Here is a 22977-nt window from a genome sequence, read left to right as displayed (position 1 = left end):
TTTAGGGATAAATATATACTCGAAAAAATGATACTCAAGAAAAGAGGGAAAATGTAAATAAGTGCAAAAATGTAAATGAATAATAAATACAAAATACATTTGCTAATGCATTAGAACCCAGGTCTGGTCTAGAGAGTCATGTGGTCTGTAAATTCTGCAACACCAGAGTCAAGTACTCGGACAATACTACAAATCTATTATTTGTTCCAAGTCCTAGGGTATGGCAAAGTATCGCAATATATTGTATCTTTGTCCCTGTATCGTGACACATATTGTTTCGCCGAATTCTTGCCGATACATAAATGTTTTGTGTATCATGTCACTCAAAAAGTTTGGCAAACACTGATCTAGCGAACGCCTTGAAACACTCGACCGTGAAAACACTACCATCATTGGTACCGACAGCGACAAATGTTACAACTCACCCGTTATTTGCGTTCTCAACGAAGGTAGATCCCATTCCATCGGCGTAACAGCGAGTCTTCGACCCGTGTTGACTCGCGCCCCACGGGATGTTCTCCTGAATCCAACCGGCCCTGTCGCACTCCGCCTGCTCTTTGGGCTTCACGGACGCCGAGTGGTGACCGCGATGTTGTTGCTTGTGATGGTGGCCGCCCTCGCGCTTCCACGACTGCGGCTTACCCTGACCCCAGCAGGGAGCCGCGTCCGTGACCCCCGAGACGACGCCGCCGTCGAGCGGGCGGGGTCGAGGGACATTTCCCGGGGACCGGCAGACGGGAGACTTCATGACGCGCTGGACGTGGTCGTCCAGTATGTTCTCGGGGTTCTCCTCGTGGCTGTCTTTGAGGAAGGGGTTGATGATGCAAGGCAGCAACGATGCAGTGGGCAAGATTTCACCTCCTTCGTCCTGTAGAAAGTTGACGGTTAAGTAACATGATTCAGCGAAGGCGAGGTTATTCAGAGGGCATTAACAATTTTTCCATGTTTGTTTTGTTTTTGTGTGATATCACCCCTTTTAGTTCAAAATAAGGTTGTTCAAAATGAGTGCGGAACATTTGAAAGGGTTTCGAAAAGCAATAAGAATGTAAAACAATTGAGGTGAGGAAATGACAACCTTGACAGACAAACTGAGAATAACATATAACATATTATAATTAACTCTTTACTTTCCAGCAACAATATATATTCAATCAAACAATCAACTAATAATTCAAAATGTATGAAAATATATATATATACATTTAATGGGTAAATTATGTCCCATTATAATTTTTCTTTGTCAGAATTGTCCCATTTAAACTGCAAGAGCCGGATCTAGACACTGTAAGTAAGACATTTATAGATCTTCCATGTAGACAAACACCATTTAAAAAAGATTAAATATAAGTCATTAGATACAAAAATTAAGAAACACTGAGCGAAAAAACTACATAGTCCAATTTTTTTTCAGACCATTACCACGCTGAGCAGTAAAATGAAACTGAAATAAAATTGGATTTAAAAAGTGCGATTGTCAATTTCAACCAGAAGATGGCGGCATTTAACGTGATACGTCAATCGGAGACAAAATCTTACATTTAAGTTGATGTGTTTTCCTTCACGGTTACTTTTTTCAAGATTAAAGGTTCTTCCATGATATTGATTAAAACTTGACAACACAATATTACACTTTATTTGTTTTAATTTTAATGAGGTTCAAAAAATGCTTACTCGTATTTTTTTTGTTTTATTTACTATAGTCTTGTCCTTTGTTTATAAAGCGTCTTTGTGTCTCAATAAATATGATGCATTATTATTAATATTATTATTATTTATGTTTGATTACAAAAAAAACTCCCACGTAGTTACACTTCCTTAGCCAGCAGTGAAGAAACGGTGCAATCTGTGACCCTGTGCAAACAATAGCAAACTCAGCGGTCGTCCTTTAAGTCCAACTATATCCACCATCGTCTTCTCATCACGGCGGGGAGTTTTCCTTTTCGCTGCGAGAGGAGCCAGAACAACTTTTGCGAGAGGAACAACAGAGGGAGATTTTGGTAGAAAGACAACAGTGGGGATCCGGCTTTAGTTTCCTGCCAGTGGATTCCTTTAAAGTGTGCGTTAATAATGAAATAAAGTTGCCCTCATGAGCTGCCAATCGCTTGCAACTCTCTCTCTGCCGTGCGCTCATCGTTTATTTGCTTCAATCGTGTCAAAAAAGCATCACACAGCTTCTCTGTCTGTTCCAAAACTCCCGCTGCCTCCTTTAATTGACAACACTGAAAAGTGCAGCCATTTGCTTTTAATATTTTATGCGTTTTTTTTTTTTTGGGCTGAACGAGGGGAGTTAGTGGAATAAAAAAAATAGTTCAATATACTGCAGTCAAGCATTGATCTCATGAGTCCTTTTAAAACGACCACAAGGGGGAGTATTTATATCTGGCCAATCCAAAATCCCACTAATGTTCAATACTGTTGAAATCTGACCAAAATATTTTTTTTATTCATCAGGTTTCCCTTTTCAAAACCATTTCAATATTTCTACTCTAAATGCCGATGATATATTGAGAGCTTCTATTATACATTTTGGTCACGATACAAATCAAGATCACTTAAAGCCTCAAGTGGTCTTGGTAGATTTGTCCCGCGAGTTATGATTTTTCACCTTCAAAAGACTATTTGTCGCTTGACTTCGTAAGGAGTTCCAAAGAGGATAAATGTTGTGACACGACCACAGGGGGCGGAGGTCAAACAAAAGTTTGCATACAAGGTTCTGTGTGGAGTTAAGACGTCATTGGGTTTTTTTAGCAAGACCCGCAACAATGGTGTTACTGAAAACGCAAAAATCAAAATGGTATGCCAATAACTGTGGGGAGGCCATTGTCAAAACAATGAATGACAACATTATGTAACCTGTGTTTGTGCTGTCGTAATCGTGCACATCCCATAAAGGGTACTTATACTCTATGGGACAAAGGCAGGGTTATCTAGGCTGGAGACACTATTTTAGTAAAACAAAGACAGGACTATTAGGGTTGTGTATTGACAAGAATCTGATGATATGATACGCATCACGATACAGAGGCGAAGATATGATATATTGTGATATATTGTGACACTGTAGTAACAAGGATATATGTGTAGTATTGTCGAGTACTTGACTCTGGTTTTACAGAATCTACAGACCACATGACTCTTGACGAAGTCCTTACTGCTTTCATTTGTTTTGAAACCAAAATATGTCCAAACATCAGCTTTATAAGTCGAGCGACTGTATCCTCTCATTCTCAGTATCCTCTTGTCCTCAGCCATAGCAGATATCTCGTGGGATTTCAATGTTCATCAAGGAGATCTCCAGAGGGATTAATAAAGTCAATGTAACCTAAATGTGAAGTTTGTAATGGATGCTGCCATCTAGCGGTTAGAAGTTTAATTGCAACACGAAAATGGACACACATCTCATTGATCTATAAACTAAAAAATAACTATGGTTACGCAAAATGTGATTTGGAAAAAAAAAAGAAAATGGATACAGGGATGTCAAATATTGAAACAACTGTCCTAGAGTGCAAGTCTGCTAAAATATGTCAAGACTTTTTTGTAAAAAGTATTGTTTAGCCAACTGTCGGAATTCAAGAAAAGTAGAATTATTATACTCTTTTTCTGATCACCTGTTTTTATTTTTTAAACTGCTTTTTTAAAATAAAGAAAACTAAAGAAACCAAGTTATTTGGACAATTTACTTGCACTAAGTAAATAAAGCAAAGTTACGTAGGTAGAATAAAGTTCTAACTACCTACTAAATACAATAACCAGGAGCGCAGGTTTTGAGAATGAGGAACAAATTTGAGGAATAAGGAGATTAATGGGACGGACCCTTAATGTCTAAAAAAGAACAATCTCCACTTTGCTGTCGGTTTTTTTGTTTATTTCTAAACCCTTCTTCCAACAAATGGAGATGGTTGTGAAAAACTGATGTCACTGGGTATCGGAACACGTAAGCAGGTTAGCTCGTAGCTAATGCTACAAACGCACTCCGCGATGCATAGCAAAAGTGACCAAAGTGCAAACAAACAGCCAGTTAACTTCTTTTAAAAGACCTCATTCGTTTTAGCAAGACCAAAAATGGTGTCACAACACGTTTTGGATCTTATAATCCATGCGTTTTTTTCTTCTCCTTGTAACAGTTTCCTGTCTTAACGAGAAGGAGCTGTCTCGCCTGCAGTTTATACAAAAATCTGCAGCGAAAATTCTGACCAGCTCTAGTAGAAGAACTCACATTTCTCCGATCCTTAAAACGCTTCACTGGCTGCCAGTTTCTTTCAGGATCAATTTTAAAATTCTGGTTCTTACTTTCAGATCCATTCATGGTCAGACCTTCCATCAATGATCTGATCCAGACTTACACCCCAGCTCAGGCTCTAAGGTCTGTGGATCAGAATCTACTGATGGTTCCTGAACACGGTTCAGGACCAGAGGAGAGAAATCCTTCCAAGCTGTTGCTCCTAAGCTCTGAGAAAAGCGCTTTACAAATAATAATTACTTACTTTAGGTAAACCGGTTTCCTTGTGTTTGCTAAGATAGCTTATCTACAGACCAAAACTGTATTAGAATGAAATATACTTTATTTTAACTATCAAACAACTTCTGGTAATTAGGTTTTTTAACTGGATTTAGCGAATAAAAGGCTAGTGTTGGGCTGATATTTGATCCTGTGCAGGTTAAGAAGTAGATGCGATTTACAAAGAACAAGAGAACTATTCTTTCCTCTCCGCCTGCGTGCTCCGTAATCATGTTTACACCAAATAAGCATTCAATTCGGACAAGTGATGACCATCCAGCTGACATGAGAATTTTTACTTTTATGAATAGCAAGCTGCAGCTCCTCTGTATTCCGATTAATCTGTTCATAACTGGGCCACAATGCCTTTTGTTCCAAAGGAGAGAAGCCACATTTCTATTCTCAGCAGGAAGTGTGGCAGAGCCGTGACCACAAGTGAACTCCTCGCACAACCGCTTTGTTTTTTTTTCTTACAGCAGCAAACAGACTCAAGTCTTAAAACACAACTCATGCTCCACTTTATTGCGATTGGCTCGTTCTCTTCGAATTTACACGGTTTAAATTAGTTTTTCATCTGTCTTTCATCTCCCCGGAGACTTCAAGCTTGGCTCCGTGTTCTGTGGCTGATTTTTATCTATGATGGCGGTTATCGCTTCATCGCCGTTCAAGTGGCATCAAAGCGGCGTCACACTGTTCCCTGCTTTCAAAAGGCCGAGTGTGCAGGTGCGCCATCCGATTCATGGGCGACGCCAGATCGCTGTCGCGCCAACGCCGGAGTTCTCCAAGCGATTCATAATAGTTTTGTTGTGGCTTTTTTGTCATTGCAGACTAAAAAAAAAAAAAATTGATTCATTGAGGGCAGGAAGACACAAGTCTCATTTGTCGTTCTAATCTTTAATCCTTCGTTTATAGAGCAGGGTTTAAATACCACCGTCAACTTTGACCCCCGAGACCCGAGTCGCTCGATCACAGCCTACATTAAAGGCGGTGCTGCTGGCAGATACCTGCACCGACAGGATGCCAAAATGGCTAATGAAAGATAAGCCTCACAATTGTTTTTATCAAGGTAACAAAAACATTTTTGCGTCACAGTAAAAAAAAATTATTTTTATCTGTAAACTTTGCTTGCAGATTTGAACAACATGCTGTTTATATCTTCTTTGTACAATATATTGTTTAACCGTAAGATATCTTTCAATGTCAGACAAGCATAAAAGCTTGGGAAAAATACCAAAGGCTTAAACACTGAAAATGTTTTTGTCTTTCTGATCCAAGACACGGGAGCTTTTATTTTGAAGTCCTGAATGAGATAATTATTGGTATAATTATAACATTGTTCACATTTGGCCCTTGTTTTGTTTTTTTCACTTTATCAATCTACTTGAAAGGAGTTTGGACACCCATGGTTTAGGTTTTATTCAATACAAACAATGAAACCACACATTTTGAAACATAGCCAGTGCTTCACCAATGCCTCCTTAAAGAATTTAACACTTCATCGTTCATGGTTCTACAGATTTTTCTTGTTTTAATTGATTATTTTCAAAGTTTTTATTTAACCTGTGTGTTGTCTCTGGGTCAAGGTGACCCAGAAGCCCGGAAACAAATGTGTTTTAGATATGCCTTGTGTTGTCTCTGGGTCAAGACCACTGCATATGTATTAATGGAAGCCAGGGAGGTTAGGTAGAACTTTATCTTAAGGTAAAGTTTAAGGTTGTTGACCTTGACCCAGAGACAACACAAGGGATACCTCAAACACATTTGTTTTCAGGCCTCCGGGTCACCTTGACCCTGAGATAACACTAGTTATAGAGTTAACAATCTTTACCTGTATGTTTTTCTGGCTGCTAGTTCAACATGACTATTAAATGTAAATATATGTTCAATGTTAGTCTTTCAGTTAAATATTTATTGAAAATAAAAACCAAAGTGTAACTTAAGCCCTAAAATGAAGCTGTTTTTTTCAATCTGACCTTTTATGTAAGACCTGTTGCCCTTTTGGTATCAAGCATCACTAGTTTTTAAACCTAAGGCAACCTACTGGTCTTACTTGGGGGAGGGAATGCTACTCAAATGCTAACTAGCGTAGCCTAGTATGTTTTATTATATATATGAATAAAAACCCAAGGCTGGCATGGCCGAGGTCTGTCTTCACTTACTTAATAACGGTAAATATTTGACAGTATTAATGGCTGTGTTTCATTTGAGAACTACTGTCACTGAGATCTTGAAAACCCAGAATGCCAACGATATTCCCAACCGAATGGCCAAAACATCGGATGATGAATAATAGAAAGGAAAAATCAGCAAAACATTGAACATTTAAACACATGAAAGCATTTTTCCCCTGATCTAAGAGACATTTTTAACATTGTATGAGCCGGTTTCATGAGACCCTTCGACTGCATTATTGCAGTGCTCCGTAGGTCTGAGGAAAAATTTGAATTTTCTCTTTTAGAATGTTTTTGACTTTCATCCTTTTATATTTGTGCTAAGAGTCCCTTGTTAAGGACTAAAATATATATATATATATATATATATATATATATTTTTTTTTTTTTTTTCTGGCCCATCGGAATAAGTTAAACATAAAAGATCAAAAGAAAGTCCCTTTTTATAGTCAATGTTTTGTTCACAGTCATATTCAGAAAATAAATGAAAATATTATTGTGACTGTTGTGAACACAGCACAGGAATTATTTGAGGTGACATTACAGAATAAAGAAATTAAATATTTTAAATTAAATGAGATTAATAAAATACAATACATTCAATAAAGTAAAATACATTACTATAAAGCAGCTCATACTTTGCAATACATACAAAGAGCAAGGGATGACAAAGTGCAAATATAAAGAACATAGATGGAAGGAAAAGTAAGTAAGTCATTTTTATCTATATAGCGCTTTTCCAGACCAGGGTCACAAAGCGCTTAAACAATCGGTACAAAGATTAACTAAAAGCACGAGGAATGCATGAGTCCCTGAGTCTATTAGTGTTATATATGAATAATTGTATATATTAACAGTTAAATAACAACCATTTTTAAATTTTAAAACATTATTTTTAAGGCTGTTTTTGCTATGATTAATGCTGATTATTGAGGAAATAGCCAAAATATTTATAGTATTTTCTTTAATAAATAGTATGAAGAAAGTGAACGTACCAGGCGGGTCTGCAGTCCCTCTTCCAGCCTCTCCCGATCCTCCCTCTCCCTCAAAACCCCCTCCAGTCGGCTGATGAGCTCTGCGGCAAACCTCTCCGGCTCCACTTGGATGTTCTTGGGAATTCTCTCCTTCTGTCGGCGAAATAAAAATCTTTTGTTCTCACGCTTTTTGTGCGGCGCATTGTTAGAATACCCGATCACAATAATGATGGCGTAGATCTGTGACCACGTTCGACCTGCATTTCAAAGTTCAACACAAAATAGTGGAGGTTTAAACAAAAAAAAAAAGAGGCAGCGTTGGATTAGCGGCTGATACCGGAGCGAGGTCATGACTCATTTGTCGGGGCAGGGAATCGCTCGGGTTGCGCTCCTGAGACTTGTGCAGTCAATCCCTGCATCCTAATAGGGGGGCTGCATGTGGAGCTTTAATTTGACTCCCAGGCCTAATTAGAGTCGGGGGGTTTCCTGTAGCAGGTCTTCAGAGGGAGGCTGTCACAGGGGAAGAGGTTTTTGTGTCTGCTCACCTTCACCACTCACAGCTTAGCAGAGCATCACGCTGATATTTAGACAGCCTCCCTCCTCCCTCCTCCTCCTTCTCGCTCTCTCGGCACCTATTCTTGCACCCGCTAAAATATTCCCCGACAGACTTGTGGAGCAGAAATGTAAAAAAAAAAAAAAAAAAGGTAGAGATCGACTCACTGGCAAGGGAGGCAGCCGCAGTCGCCCGTTGGCTTTGGCGCCTTCGTGCATCTCCCGGCGAGGCTGTTTGTGGGTTCTGTAGGGTGGAACCCCATCTCTGGAATTGACAACAGAGACGGTAACTGAACCATCCTCATGAATAATCATCACAGGCCCTCTTCGGTACTCCTAGGCTTTTCGCTCCCTTTTCCAATATCAAAAAAAAGGAGAAAAAAAAAAAAAGGATCTTTTTAAGTGTCGATTAGTCGGAACAGCAGGAGTCGCGATTCCTGTGTGTTTACGCTGCGCCAAATGTAGTCTTAACTGTTTTAGTGAGAGATTATCTTGAGAGGTCTGTATGTACTTGACCCTTATGTTTGACATTCTGGCACCTCGACGTGTCCTGATTCTATATAATGATAATACTGCTATTTATTCATCTTTCAACAAAGGTCGCGCGTGTATCAAAGGAAGACGTGACTTGACGTGACTCTATGAACGTGACGTCACTTTGTTTTGATTTTCTAAACTGGGGATAAAATAGAATCTCTTCAATGTTAAAGTACAACATGGTTTGGACGGCGCTGTACGATGATGTTCTCTTTGCTACAACGACACAATAAACAATACAAAAAATGAAATTTAAAATTAAAAAAAAATAAAAATTGAATAAATATACAAAAAAAGATTTAAAAAAAAAAGAATATAAATTAATTAAAACTAAAAAAGCTCTTATGTGTTGCAATGGTTTTTTTTTAACCCTTGCGTTATCTCAGGACCAGAAAACAAGTGTTTGAGGTATCCCTTTGTTCTGTCTCTGGGTAAAGCTGAACGACCTCCACTACTGTATATGTATTTATGGCAGCGCCAGGGGTTCAACACAAGGGATACCACGGACACATTTGTTTTTTGGGGGCCTTCGGGTCACCATGACCCCGAGATAAAACCACGGTTAAGAACAAAGGGGTCGAAATGGAGGAAAGTTTGCCTCAATGGCAACCAGATTTGGTCAATTAACTTTAATAAAGTCATTACTTTACGCTGTAACTTATAAGATAAAGAATTTTCCTTTATATTCTTGAGAAAATAAATTCAAATTAAACGGAAAAAACATAACAGAAAAATAAAATGGTTCCATTTAAAGCCCTAATATATACAAAAATATGAAAATATATATTAAATACTAAATTGTATTTACATATGTCATATAGTTTATATCAGTACAACTCTCTCTAACTGGCATTTCTATTCATTGCATACCTGTCATTCCATTCAAGTTTTCAAGTTTTTATTGGTTTATTTTTCATATAAACTTGTTTTCCAGGTTTTCTAAGGAGAGAAAAATCTGAGCAAATGTTAACATCCGTAAACTTGTAATTGCTGTCCTCATTTATTCACTTAAAAGTCAGCAAAAAATATGGTTGACAAGAGGGTTGTTATTTTTTACCCTTTTTTCCCCCCGACTTATACCACAACCTTTGCAATATGGACGCGATACTTCCAAATGTTCAGCAGTTTTAAAACATGTTTTACTTAAAAAATAAGACTTTATTTCATAAAGTAATGACGTGTACTTCAAATATAGTGATATTACAATTGAACTAATTACTCTAAATGATTTTTCTTTTTAATTTTAATGTGATGTTTTCATATTTTACATATTAGTCAGTTATTTCTATTCTTATTTTATTTAATTTCTATTTTTATTCATTTATTTGATATTTTATTTCATTATTTCATATCGTGTGCTGACGGCGATAATGGAAGGATGGAAGGTTGTGCTACAGCTCAGGTTTTTCCAAACTTTGATTAAAAATTCTGAAATGTTACGTTTCTTATAAGTCTAAAATATATATTTACTATTTGAAGCCTGAAACTCATAACATTCAGTTGAAGGTTGTTAGAAACTCAGATGTGTGAGTGTTAGCAGGACGAGGTCGACTCACACGCTGCTGTCAGGCAGAGAGAGCGAGTCGGCATCACTGGACATGCTCTGCTGCTCGCTGTCATTGGTGCTGGTGGCTGGAGCTGCGACGCAGAACGGGTGGATTGGCTCTGAACACGAGTCCTGTCTGGTGCACAGACAATAAGAAATGCTGTTAGGAATAAGGAAGCACATTCCATTATAAATACATCTGAGTTCACAGGCAAGTGGGAGAATAACTGTAGCGAGTACTATTACAAGACTATACTTTTGTTTTTACTTGTATCCCTTTTGTTAAGTGTATTTAATTGATGGTGCTAAAAATGTGTATTTCTGTATTTATATATCTATTTATCTAATTCCCTATCAACTATTTAAGAATTTTGAATGGTTTCAAGTATACTTGGATGTATCTCAGCCAGCACTGAACTATAGTGAGGACCCATATTTAAACATTTAATACATATTTAGAAACAACTTATTTTTATTAATATATATATATTTCTTTACATCTTTGTTTTTTACCTTGAAGAGCAGCTTGATCTAAGTTTGTCTTAAATAAATGTTGGACTCTATTTTACTCAAAAGTATGTGTTTGTTTGTACAAAACTCTCTTTTCTTTGAAATATTTACATTAGAAAATGTGCTTAAGCCCCGCCCACTGAAAACACTTTGTTTATCTGGAGATTAAATCTTGTTTACCATAACCACACCCACTCTGCTGTGATTGTTAAAACATCTAGGTTTGTCACCGCACGTCATCCATACTGGAAGTCTCCACCTCCAAGGGACTCGTTGTATAAACAAAGCGGGGCATGATTACAGCTGGCTGGAGGAGGAGTGAAGACATTATTATGTCATAATGGACTCCGCTTTCGTAACCTCTTGTTCGCCCAGATTTCAGACCGGGGAGAACCTTATAAAGTAATATGTTCAAAACATGGTTATGATGAGTGACTTACTGCATTTTGGAGAGGAGGAATTCAACATTTGAAACATGTGAGTGAGTCAGGAGAGTTTGTTTTTTTTAACACGTTATTTGCCCTTTAGTTCACTGTTTTGTCAGTACATGGGGTGGGAAGCGAAGGATCACTTCACTCCCTGTCATTTATTTTGTTACTTTCATTATTTTAGTGCAGGACCTCCATAATCTTTTCTTCAAATGGGCTTCGCTTATACAACTGTTTTTAATTGCCCCTATCTTAGTTAATCACATGCAATCCGCAAGCAAGCCTTTCACTCTGAACTCATATCAACATGAGCTAATGTAGTTTTAAAAAAATGATGTTGGTAAATAATTTATTTCTGATCAGCATCAACATAACTACTACAAACCGTCTAATCATAAATGTATATATTTTTTTAATTAATGGGTTTCTTTCTGTACGTGAGAGAAAATAAGTAGAATAATTGTCCATGAAAGCTGAACATATTAGTGAGAAAGTAATTAGTATTTAAAGAGCGCTTTTCAAGACCAGGGTCACAAAGGGCTTAAACAATAAAAAAAATACCCCTAATAAATACTTAAAAAGGTCAAGACAACACAGAGACAAACACAAGAGTCAAAGAGAGGATGAGAAATGCTAATGTATTTTACATTAAATTATTTTGTAAATTCATTTCACGTTGAAATCAAGCCTCGGGTAAAAGTAAATAAACTCTTCATTCTCGACTGTCTCAAACTGTTTTGCTTCATCCATCCACGGAACATTAAATCTTAATCCAATGATGTTCTGCTTGGTATGAACTCTTTTGTGCCACTTTCTGCAATTGGTTTGACCCATTTCATCATCCTCTTAAAATACACACTTCTTAAGCAACAGTGTCTTCTCAGCCCTGATGGTGTGCATCTTTCCTGACCCACATCTGCCTGTGAGCACGAGCGGAATGATGGAGCAGCCGTTTCACGTTGTCAGTCATTGACATTGCTGATCACACTTCACAGCCATGAATTATAGATGTGAGGCAAATTCAAATCAGAGTTCCCTGAAGCATTTATCCCCAGCGTGTTCCTTGTTTAGAATGCAGGAGCCCTCTGTGACCGCATTAGCATTTAACGCTATTCCACTCTCCAGCAGGAAGTATCAGACAGAGATGATGATTTATTTGGCTTTTTGTTTAGCAATATATTCTGCTTCCAGCTTTAGATTTGCGCCGTATATTCTGGGTCACGACGGCAGCTGTCGTTGCAGCGCAGTTGCTGAGCAAACAAACATGAGCTAGCATGGTATTTACTGTCAACACTGCTGTTATGATTCTTGTTGCAGTATCACTCAAAGGCTAAGATAAAGACAGTTATAATAACTCTTAGTTTAGCAACACTAATAGACTAAGGGACTCATTCGTTCCTTGTGCTGTTAGAATGTATAATTCTGAGTTTGGGGGCAGCTTTTCTTTGCATTATTTCCTTTGATTCATGTTTTTTTTCTATTTGCACTTTGTTCTTTTTAGTTTTACGTTGTTTTTGGTTTTATGAAACTATAGTCTGCTGTGAAGTGAAAACCCAATTTCCTAAAGGAGATCTCGAGAGGGATTGGTAAAGTCTATCTATTTATCTATCTAATCCTATTTAACAGAGGGATCCATTTTGAATCCCCGCAAAGGGGACACAACCCTGGTCTTGAAAAGAGCTCTACAAATATTACTTACTTACTTATGACTACTACGCAAGGAGGAAGATTTTTTTTAATGTATTTCTAATTTCATCCAATGCATATTCTGAATTTATTTGGTTTAAAAAATATATACTTGTTTATCTGAAGCATTACACAACACATTTATCAGCAGGGATTATGGACTTTAATAGTTTTTTATTGATTCTAATTTGGTAAAAGAATAGAATAAAATCTCTTTAATGTGAAAGTATAACATTGTTTGGACAGTGCTTTACAATAAAAATTCAGTTTTGCATCTCTACCAGTCGCTGCCAGCAAATGATACAATAATAATAAAAATGTATTATTACAAAATAGAAAAATGATAGAAAAAAATATATATTAGAAATTAAATAAAACAACAACTAGCTCATATGTGTTGCAATGTATTTATTCGATCTCTCGATCGATCAGTTTTATTACAACAAGGGGTCCGAATGGAGGAAAGTTTGCCTCCATGGCAACCAGTTTCTAATTTAAGTGAAGTCATTACTTTTTGCTGTAACTCACAATAAGATAAGATAATATTCCTTTATCAGTCCTTAGAGGGGAAATTTCACTCAAAACTGAACAAAAAGAAAAGTATGTATTGTTTAACATTTGTTTTTATTCATCGTTTGGAGAACAGTTCTTGCACATCTGTTACCCATAACAATATTGTTCAATAAGTCGTGTAAACAGAGTAAATACCTTTATTAAATAAAAATAAGAGCCTAGAGAGCGGAGGTCTGCTACTGCAGCCGTAACACAAAAAGACCTTAATAATAACCACAGATTATTTCAGATAGATAGACATGTTTGGTTAAAATAGGACATATGGACATATGGTCACCCTAGATTTAGTTTACCTTCCAAAATCTTTTTCATGTAAAATACTAACTTTTGTAAAAATGTAGCATATGACTAAACTGTGGTACTTTAATTTAGCTAGTTTCTAACATAATGCTAATGAATCTGATAGCCTTGCAAAACACCTTAATATCATCACAGGACAGAAACTTGCACAGAAAATATAGACTGAAATGGGAATAAAAAGTGATCGAATTCACTGTGAAATGTCAGGATGTGACTAAAAATAATCACTGGACTTTTGACAGTGTGTTAACCTGGAGACTGGAATATTGTTGGTAATAGATCACTCCAAAAGTTGTAATAAGCTTTGCCACCAAGCTTTCAAACTATTTGTTACTAACAAAGTTTAACTTTGAATTTGCTATTTTAAACACACTAAAGCTGCTTGAGACCGATTGTTTATTCGGACACATTTTCCCCCAATAAATATCTTATTTTGCCTCATAATTTTATCATAATTTAGTTAATTTAGACAGTTGTAACAACAGTCTGCAATACCATGAAGTCTGTAAATTAATTTAATAAATCACCAAATGTCCTACGACTACCTTTTAATTCTTTGCTGATTTTATAAGAATATTTCTAGGTCCTTTATTATTTAGGAAGAGACTAAAATGATGTTATCAGCAATGATCTTTACACCTGGAGGTGCGAGACAGCAGCAGACTGTGAGCCACGGTACACCTTGTTTCACCTAAAGCCTGTTCACAATCAAACACAGATCACAGTCGGTCCCTGATTGAAGTTCAGATGTTATCTCCTATGTTTCTACCGTACACAGAAGCACAATAATCTCCTTCTCCAGACACTGGAGGGAAGAGAAAGCAAGAGCCACAGACCAAAGATGTTCATTCAATCAGGATGTATTTGTAAGTTTTTAACTTGCAATGTGATGGATTTAAATTCATCTCAATATGTTGGTAAATTGCTATATTTGATTTATCCTGCATTAATCTTAATCCACAAATTAGGAGATTAGGTTTCCCTCTAGGAGATAAACAAATACTGGCTACGTTTACACTTAAAAAGACTTAAATCCAGTAAGCCTTGTATTTAATACTCTATAGCTATGTACGTTTGTTGATCAGATAAATAATAATAAGACAGCGAGGGGGGATGCATTATTATTGGATTAAATTATGCTAAATTTATGTATCTTACTTGATTATTATTGATATTTATGCATACATTGAGGAAACGTATGCCTGTAAATTCACATACCATCTGGGAATTTAGAGAGCTGCATAAATATACACTTTTGCATTTTTATTATCATTCAAACCACTTCTTATTTACTACCATAAGTGTGTGTTTCAGTCCACAATCTTTTCTTTTCCTTTTCTGTTTTCTTTTTCATGTTTCTTTGTCATTAATAAAAAATTGTTTTATATATATAATTTATAGTTTACATCTAAGCAGGTATTTCTTAATAGTAATATAGAACTGTAATTGCTTTAAAGCAGTTATAGAATATTGAGGTATAGAATATTCAGCTATATTTTCTATTCTATTCTATTATACCTCCATGCATTTGTATCTTCTCGTTTAGACTATTGTAACAGTTTAATTTCGTGTCTAAACAAGAAGAAGCTGTCTTGCCCGCAGTTTATACAAAACTCTGCAGGGAGCGGTTCTGACCCGCTCTAGTAGAAGAACTCGCATTTCTCCGATCCTTAAAACTCTTCACTGGCTGCCAGTTTCTTTCAGGATCAATTTTAAAATTCTGGTTCTTACTTTCAGATCTTACATCAGTGATCTGATCCAGCCATTTATTTTAGCTGTATATTGTTTTTGTTGTAAAGCCCTTTGTGACCCTGGTCTAGAAATGCCCTTTACAAATAACCTTTACTTTACTTACTTTACTCATTATATATTTTTTATTTGTCTAAGTACAGTTAGGGTTTTTTTTCCACATTAGATTTGAATACTTATAGACTCAATATTGTTTTTTAGTTAGAGTTAGACTAGGACGTAATTTATTGTTGTTCAAGTATCCACAAGTGCATAGAAGATTTCGTTGCATTTTGTTTCAGACAAAGTTAGGTGAAAACTGCCAAAAATAAGGATATATGTGCATATATGCATTTGCGCTTTGGAAATAAATAAGGTACCGAAAACAGTTGAAAATAGAGAGAAGATTTCAACATTTAAAATTCCCACTAGAAGTAACACACACAAAATCAATAAAATCACAATTAAAAGTGCTATGATTCAGCCACTGTACAACCAATATGAGCCCGCAGTACATGTGCGTTGGTGCTAAAGCTTTTCTGCTAAAGATACGGATGCTAACCATTTAAATAGTTTTTTTTGTACTTCGGCCCCGTTAATAGTCAGGATTATATTCACACCGACGTTCATATAGAAAAAAGTGAAAATACAATGGCAGGACCAAAAAAGAAATTCTATTAAGTGCATTAAAAAGATGTTTGTATATTTTTATCGACATATATTTGATTGTATGCCGACAATGGTGTTCTGTATGTGTGTGTCTCCTCGCTTTTAGAGACTTTTTGCAAATGTGTGAGAATGTTTGTGTTTAGGCATTATTTATATAGAATTACGACTTCGAAGTTGTAGTTTTGTTTCTGAAGCTTATGTTTTTAATAGTCAAGAGACACATACCATTATTATTTCAGAGAAAATCTGTTTTAATAGTAAAAATGAATAAAACTTTTTACTTTTATTTCTGTGCTGCCCGGTAACAAATGCCCCCCCGGACCAATGGTGTATAGCAAATACACATCTACCATTACTATTATCCAACTGTGTAGAACCATCCATCATACTAGGGAGAATATTTAAGAATTTTTCAAGTGTTCCTCCTCCTGACTGTAAATGTGACATCAATTAACTGATAATGATGGAGATAAAATGTTATTAACATCCAAACCTTATCAGTTGACACTTGAAATCTTCTTTTAAAGTCGATCTGTGATTGATCTCAATCGGAGATCGACTTGATCTCCGCTATTTTAAAGGCTGAACTTAAAGCCGAAACAAGAATACTAAGAAGGCAACAGCCATAATTATCCATTCAACAGGAAATGAATTTGCTTCCCTTGTGAAAATCAAGTTAAGCTCTTTCATTACAACACCCAGTCCAAAGGGAAAGTCTCTGAGCGAAACCCGACACAGAGGCAACCTTGTAAAATACGTGGGAAAAAAAAAAAGTCTTTGCCGCCTCTAACATTTTCTCAACACCTCTGCTGCAACTCCTTAGAACTACTTCAGACACTTCCCTCCTCTTATCTCTGCTGTCTCTCGTGCTGCACTTATTTCAGTTTCAACTTCAGGCGGCGTTTCATGCTGGTGAGGAGGACTCAGGTTTATTTCTAATTCAGCAGCTCGCAGCTAGAAGTTATGAAGTACGACTGATGAAGTTTTTTTTCTAAACCTCGCCTGGGGAATTTACCTGAACTCTGGTCTCTCCTGCAATCTCGCGCTGTTGGCGACACACTGCGACTCCATGAGCAGCTTCTGAGTGAGCCGGTGGCTGGTTGTGGGTTCAGGTTGAGGCTGCTTATCCGGATCTTGGTCACATTTCCAATCCTCCTCCAGAGGTGAAAAATAGCCCGAGAGACCCGTTTCGGAGATGTGGCTTTCATCGTTGTACAGTTTAGGACTCTCCCCTCCGGTCCGAGCGTATTCCAAATAAATGCCCGACTTCAGGAAGGAAGGGTAGGTGTTCTCCTCAATCAGAGCTTGTATCTCGGTCTGGGCCTGGTCGAACATGGCGGGATCAATGTGGATCCTGAGCACGCAGTCCTTAATGAAGGATTTCGTGGCAGGTTTGATATACCTGGAGACGATGCAACCGTTGTCCAGGATGTATTTCTTATAAATAGCCTTGGCCAGCTTGACCCGTTTGTCCTCGTCGCTGTCGTAAGCTTCCAGTTTGAATCCGCTGCACAGAAACCAGAAGTCCAGAACGTCCACGCACTTCTCCTGCTTGAGAAAAGTCTGGAAAAGTCGGATGCCATCTTGGTCGTCGAGGAGGGAGTGGAGGGACTCCGCCCACTTCACGTAAGGCGGCGTCGGGGAGGCACTTCCCTCGGGTTCGTACCCCAAGTCCAGGTCGGGCCTCCTCGGCGTAGCGACGGGGGCCTCACATTTGTGGCTCTCGGTTTTCAAAGAGAAACCGCTGGGCTGGCGTCCATCGCTGCACACCAGCACGCCTTCTTCACCAGGGACTGGAGGTCGGGGAGCATGCTCAGTGAAGCCCCCTTTGTCGCTGATGCTCATAGTCCCAGCATCCAATTACCACGACCCCAAAAAGGCCAAACGCTTCGATTATAAGATGTTGACCTGGATTCACACCACAGCAAGTAAACTCCTGTAGGGAAAAAGAACATAATGTTTTAGCCAAAATGAGAAAAAATGTCAAATCACTAGTCAAATTATCAAATTAAGGTTTATAAACAATAATAACATGTTAACGATTGAATAAAATTGGCTTCAATAAAGTTGTTAATGTCAATGTGAATGAATGATGAATTAGCATTTATAATATTAATTTTGGAATATCATATTCCAACAAAACAAAATCATACATAAACTAAAATAAAACGTGTTAATTAATGATTCTTGAAGATCCAACCATTTGGTGCTAACGTGTTTTGGGTATCATAGAGAAAATGTTTCTGTAAAAGACATTGCAAATAAACACTTGCAGGAGCACATTTCAACACAATTTGACGTCATTTATTTGCTAGTTTTCGGGGCCTTATAAAGCAAAGCAAGGTTAACTAAAGGTTTTTTATGCTAAAGCCTGTAACACGTTTATATTCTATGGATTAGACACTAGATTCTTTATATCTCCAATTAAATAACATATCAAAATGAAGGACATTTTCACAGGAAAGCATTGAATAGTTTTAAAATAAATAAAGCATGCATGTATTTATAGAATTCATCGGTTTCTTTTCTTTATGGATGATTGTGTTATTGGTGCAAAACACATTCTCCTTCAGGGGATCAATAAATGATCTATCTATCTTAGAATTACTTATAAATAACTTGTATATTCCCGTTTCTATAAATCTGGATTGAATGCGTACAAAACCAATACAGTAGGTGTTTGAATGTCTGCACTTATTGACAGAATACGGCTTCAGATTAGATCAAAAATAATTTAAAAATGTATGGCAGTAACATTGCAATATACTCCCACGATGAAAAGATGTATCTTTACCACCTCATCGAGCACGAGCCACAACAAAGCCCTGTGAGTGTCCGATGCAAAAAAAAAACCCACTCAAATGGATAAGTTATGAGCCATAACAATGAGGATCCCTTCTATGCTATTGGTGTTTGCTTGCACTGTCCCTGCAGGGCACACCCACTCCCTTGTCTTGTCCAATACACAGAAAACATGTTCCCTCTGATTGAACAAAGATAAAAATGGCAACCACTGTTTTTTTTTCTTTTTCTACGCAGTCCTGGGGTGTGAGCTGCACGTGCGTCAGAAAATTTAAAAAAAAAATTTTTAAAAATGGTTGTAGTATTAGCAGATGACAGTACAATGGGTTGGACGCGCAGCTGGCGCAGTGATACGTGGGTATAACGGTTGTGCGGTCACAGGTGTGCGCGGAAGGACTAGTTGTGGAGGTCAGCGGGGGGAAAGTGGGACCCCTCGTTCCATGGTTGTGTCCGGGAAGAACAGCAAGAGCGGGGTGCTGGTGTGGGGGGGAGGGGAGCCCAGAAACAAACTCCGGGCAGCAGGCCTCTCTCTCTCAGCAAGTGCAACAACTTTGTCACACTATTCACCTATTAATATCCGCGCTGCCTCCGCGCACTAACCCGCGCGGACAAACGCCCCCCCCCCTATCCCCCTATAACCTAGCATAATTCCCCGGAACATAGCAATAATAACAAACGAGGGTTTATTATTATCTCTCCCGACAAGAAGGTGGTGGGAGAAGAAGAAGAAGAAAAAAAAAAAAAAAGTGAAAAAATACTTCACCGGCGGGAATGTTGTCGCCGCTCCGGGCGGTTGAGCTCGACACTTGTCGCTAGCGTGCGTGTCATGGTCGCGCGGAGAAGAAGAAGAAGAAGGAGAAGAAAAAAGCGTCCGGGTTGTAGGGATAACAAAGCAGAGCGTCTGGTCCTCCGCGTCTCCATGACGGGTGCTCGCCGCTGCTCTCACCGAGGATGCACAGCGCCTCGCCCGTTCAGCGCTCACATTGCCGCTGCTCGCGTGGAGGAGGAGGAGGAGGAGGAGAGGGAGGAGGAGGAGGAGAGGGAGGGAGAGGGAGGAGGAGGAGGAGAGAGAGGAGGAGGAGGAGGATTGGGAGGAAGAGGAGGAGGAAAAGGAGGAAGGCTCACCTTCTCCTTCCATCCCTGATAATGACGAGGTTCGGACAAAAAAGACGCCCTTGTGGTCGTGTAGTGTAAAGACGCAGGTGATGGAGGGATGAGGATAATAATGGTAATAAACGGGTGTTCTTTTTTTCATACCCTCCCTCTTGATCTCACCCTGGAGCTGGTGGGAAAAAAAAAACCCATTCATCTGCAATGTGACCCCTCTTGATGTCATGAGTAGAACTCGTTCGCATAAAACGTGTAGGGAATGTTTTTGATCATTTTATTTTGTATGTATTACTGCATTGAAGTGGTAGTTATGAACAGAGATCAATTTTTTTTATCACAAAAAAACACATCGAAAATACTAATAAATATCGATTTTTCTTTGATCTATGTTCTTTATCTTTATCTTTAGACTTAGATTGTATCATCTTGTTCTTTCTCTTTAGTTCTCTTTGTTCTTGATCTTATTTTTTTGAAAAATTGCTGTATTGCTGTGTCTAATTGGAAAAATAAACAATTTCAATCAATAAAGTTCTACCTAAAGTACCTAAAAGTACCTAATATTTTTTCCTGATATTGTATCGATATACAATAGCACTGTGATAACTTGGAGAAATTGTCCGTGGGTATGATTGTGTGTGAATGGTTCTGTGTCTTTGTGTGCCCTGTGACTGACTGGCGTCCTGTCCAGGGTGTCCCCCGCCTCTTGCCTGATGAAACTAGGCTCCACAAAAATATTGAGTTAAGGATTTTGTGTACATCTGACTGTAATTCATGAGCATCTAATATGTCTGATGTTAAGCATGTAATATAATTTATTGTTTACTATGCTATATGATGTTTTTTGTACATTTATTTACTTTTTTTATTTTTTTAAAAGAAACGATCGTTGTTTCTACAGAATCCCATTATTTTTCAATATATCGTATCGTCACACATGTATAATAATATGTATCGCATTGCCAGATTCTTGCTAATACACAGACCTTTCTGTAATATCCCTCCGGTATTGAAGGCTCATCCTGTGAAATAGTTTTTGGAAATTTTTTTCAGGACAACTACCCACTATCAACTAGTTGTATTTAGAGTTTAAGCGGTAGTTCCCGAATTGAATTCCACTCATTTTCTACTCACTCTCATGTCGGCTGCAGTTGGGATTATTTTTTAAGTTATTTGAATCTCAGCTAGTGCCTGACCTCTTTTCTCATTTTTAAATGCACACATTTTTGCCAAAGTACTAAATACAATATACTGTTTTTCGATACACGCAATTTTCAGAACAATTTTAGGGGAATTTTATTATTTCACCCTTTTTTTGGTTCATCCTCAGTCAACTCTGGGATTTCAGAGGATTTTATTGTTTCTTTAGCTGGGGAGGACATAATGACTGCTGCCACCTAGCGGCCGGAACTTTAAATGCAACACCAAAATGAAAAGAAAATGATACCATAAGAGAAATATGATAAAAAATACAATGTGATTTGCGGGAATTTCTGTCCCTTTAATAGTGTTCATATGGCCCGTGGTTTCTGTTACAAATTGCATTATTTAAACAGAAAATGCAAAATAAACATTTTGAATTGCAAAAATATAATTTTCTAAATACAATTGACTTTAAAATTATCTTTATATTACATTACAGTTTAAAAAACAGTTGACAGCTTCTTTATATTTAGGCATTGTTGTTTTAAAAAGTCTAGAGTAATGGATCCTAACTGACTTCTAAAAGGAGTGTGTAGTCAAATCAATTTCTGTAGGAACTTGCCTGCTTTAGACCTTGGCTCCTTAAAAAAAACGTCATTCTTCAACTTAACACCAATTTATTTTATTTCGCTCTTCAGTCCCTCCTTCAAGTGTAATGATAATTGCATTATTGTGTTATGTTATGCTCGCTACACTGAGGTATGCTATGCTACGCTAAGCTCTGTTACATTAAATTATAAGAGTCTATTGTTATTGTATATTTCTGGTACTATCATAAAAATCTGATTTACTCAATAATTATCCTGAATACCTTTTAAAGTAAATCATTATCAAAGAGTCACACACACATAAAGGTGTGTATGAAGTGGCTTGGAATGGTCTACTCTGAAAGAAATGTAATTAGTTCCCAAAATAGAATGGGAACCGTTTCAAAGCGTTGTGTTTCTACGCTTCATTGTATGATGCGAGTTTTGCAAAAAAAAGTTTACCTGGAGTTTGGATGCATTGCACCTGCTCTTGGCTGCAGGACAACGAGTCTCTGGTGGTTCCATCGCGGAGTCTCTCCGCCAGTTTGGATAGAAGATCAGCACCATTGACAAATCAAAGCTCTCCGCGGAATGAACAAATGTGTTGAGCAATTCTTCTTTTCCTTCCATTTGATCCTGAGGAAGACAAAAACATTGAGTAAGACCTTAAACAATATGTTAAAGTCAGTACCAAATTGGGGAAATTGTGGATAGAATTGCTCAATTTCTTCTGGTGAAAGACTTGATAACGAATGAAATTTGGTTTTGGTGTCCACTAGTAAAAGCGCTGGAATATTTTGTAGCAGCCAAAAGGAAAAGACCCTTCAAGACAATGCTCGTTCTGTCCAAATTAACAAGGAATGTTCAGATTTATACATCAGCAGTTTAGAAAATGCATCCCATAGATCAGGTCAGGCCAAAAGTTCAGGAATTCCTTCTCAAATTGAATTTGGAAAGTCTAGACTAGAAGATGTTTCGAAATAGTAATTCACTATATTAAGTGTTTTACTTAAAATGTGTCTAGTAACGTAAAATTAAGGCAGAATTATTGGTTGGTAAGACTTCTATCAACGCGTAGTTGTTGCTCAACTACTAATCACAGTAGGACCATTTGGGATTTCAAACATATCTACGATCTGGGCCGAAAGACATCTATATAAACC

The 22977-nt window shown here is 37.6% G+C and overlaps 1 protein-coding gene across 2 annotated transcripts in view; it reads right to left on the bottom strand.

Moving 5' to 3' along the window:
* Positions 1 to 22977, bottom strand: part of axin1 (axin 1) — a 36009-nt gene that overhangs the window by 10547 nt on the left and 2485 nt on the right. The window contains exons 2-8 of one of the 2 annotated variants that reach the window (XM_087808913.1): positions 22277 to 22450; positions 19741 to 20259; positions 17191 to 18111; positions 10292 to 10417; positions 8367 to 8463; positions 7668 to 7799; positions 426 to 868 (exon numbers count right to left, since the gene is read on the bottom strand). In XM_087808913.1, the coding sequence (XP_087665039.1) occupies positions 426 to 868; positions 7668 to 7799; positions 8367 to 8463; positions 10292 to 10417; positions 17191 to 18020 (1628 nt within the window). In that variant the 5' untranslated portion in view covers positions 18021 to 18111; positions 19741 to 20259; positions 22277 to 22450. The remainder of the gene's footprint in view (positions 1 to 425; positions 869 to 7667; positions 7800 to 8366; positions 8464 to 10291; positions 10418 to 17190; positions 18112 to 19740; positions 20260 to 22276; positions 22451 to 22977) is intronic. The other variant, XM_087808915.1, reaches the window with a different exon arrangement.

The sequence above is a fragment of the Callionymus lyra genome, chromosome 15 (genome assembly GCF_982586985.1).
Source record: "Callionymus lyra chromosome 15, fCalLyr1.hap1.1, whole genome shotgun sequence".
NCBI classification, from domain to species: Eukaryota; Metazoa; Chordata; class Actinopteri; order Syngnathiformes; family Callionymidae; genus Callionymus; species Callionymus lyra.
Note: the sequence above shows the minus strand (reverse complement) of the source record. Positions and strands in the feature narration are given on the sequence as shown.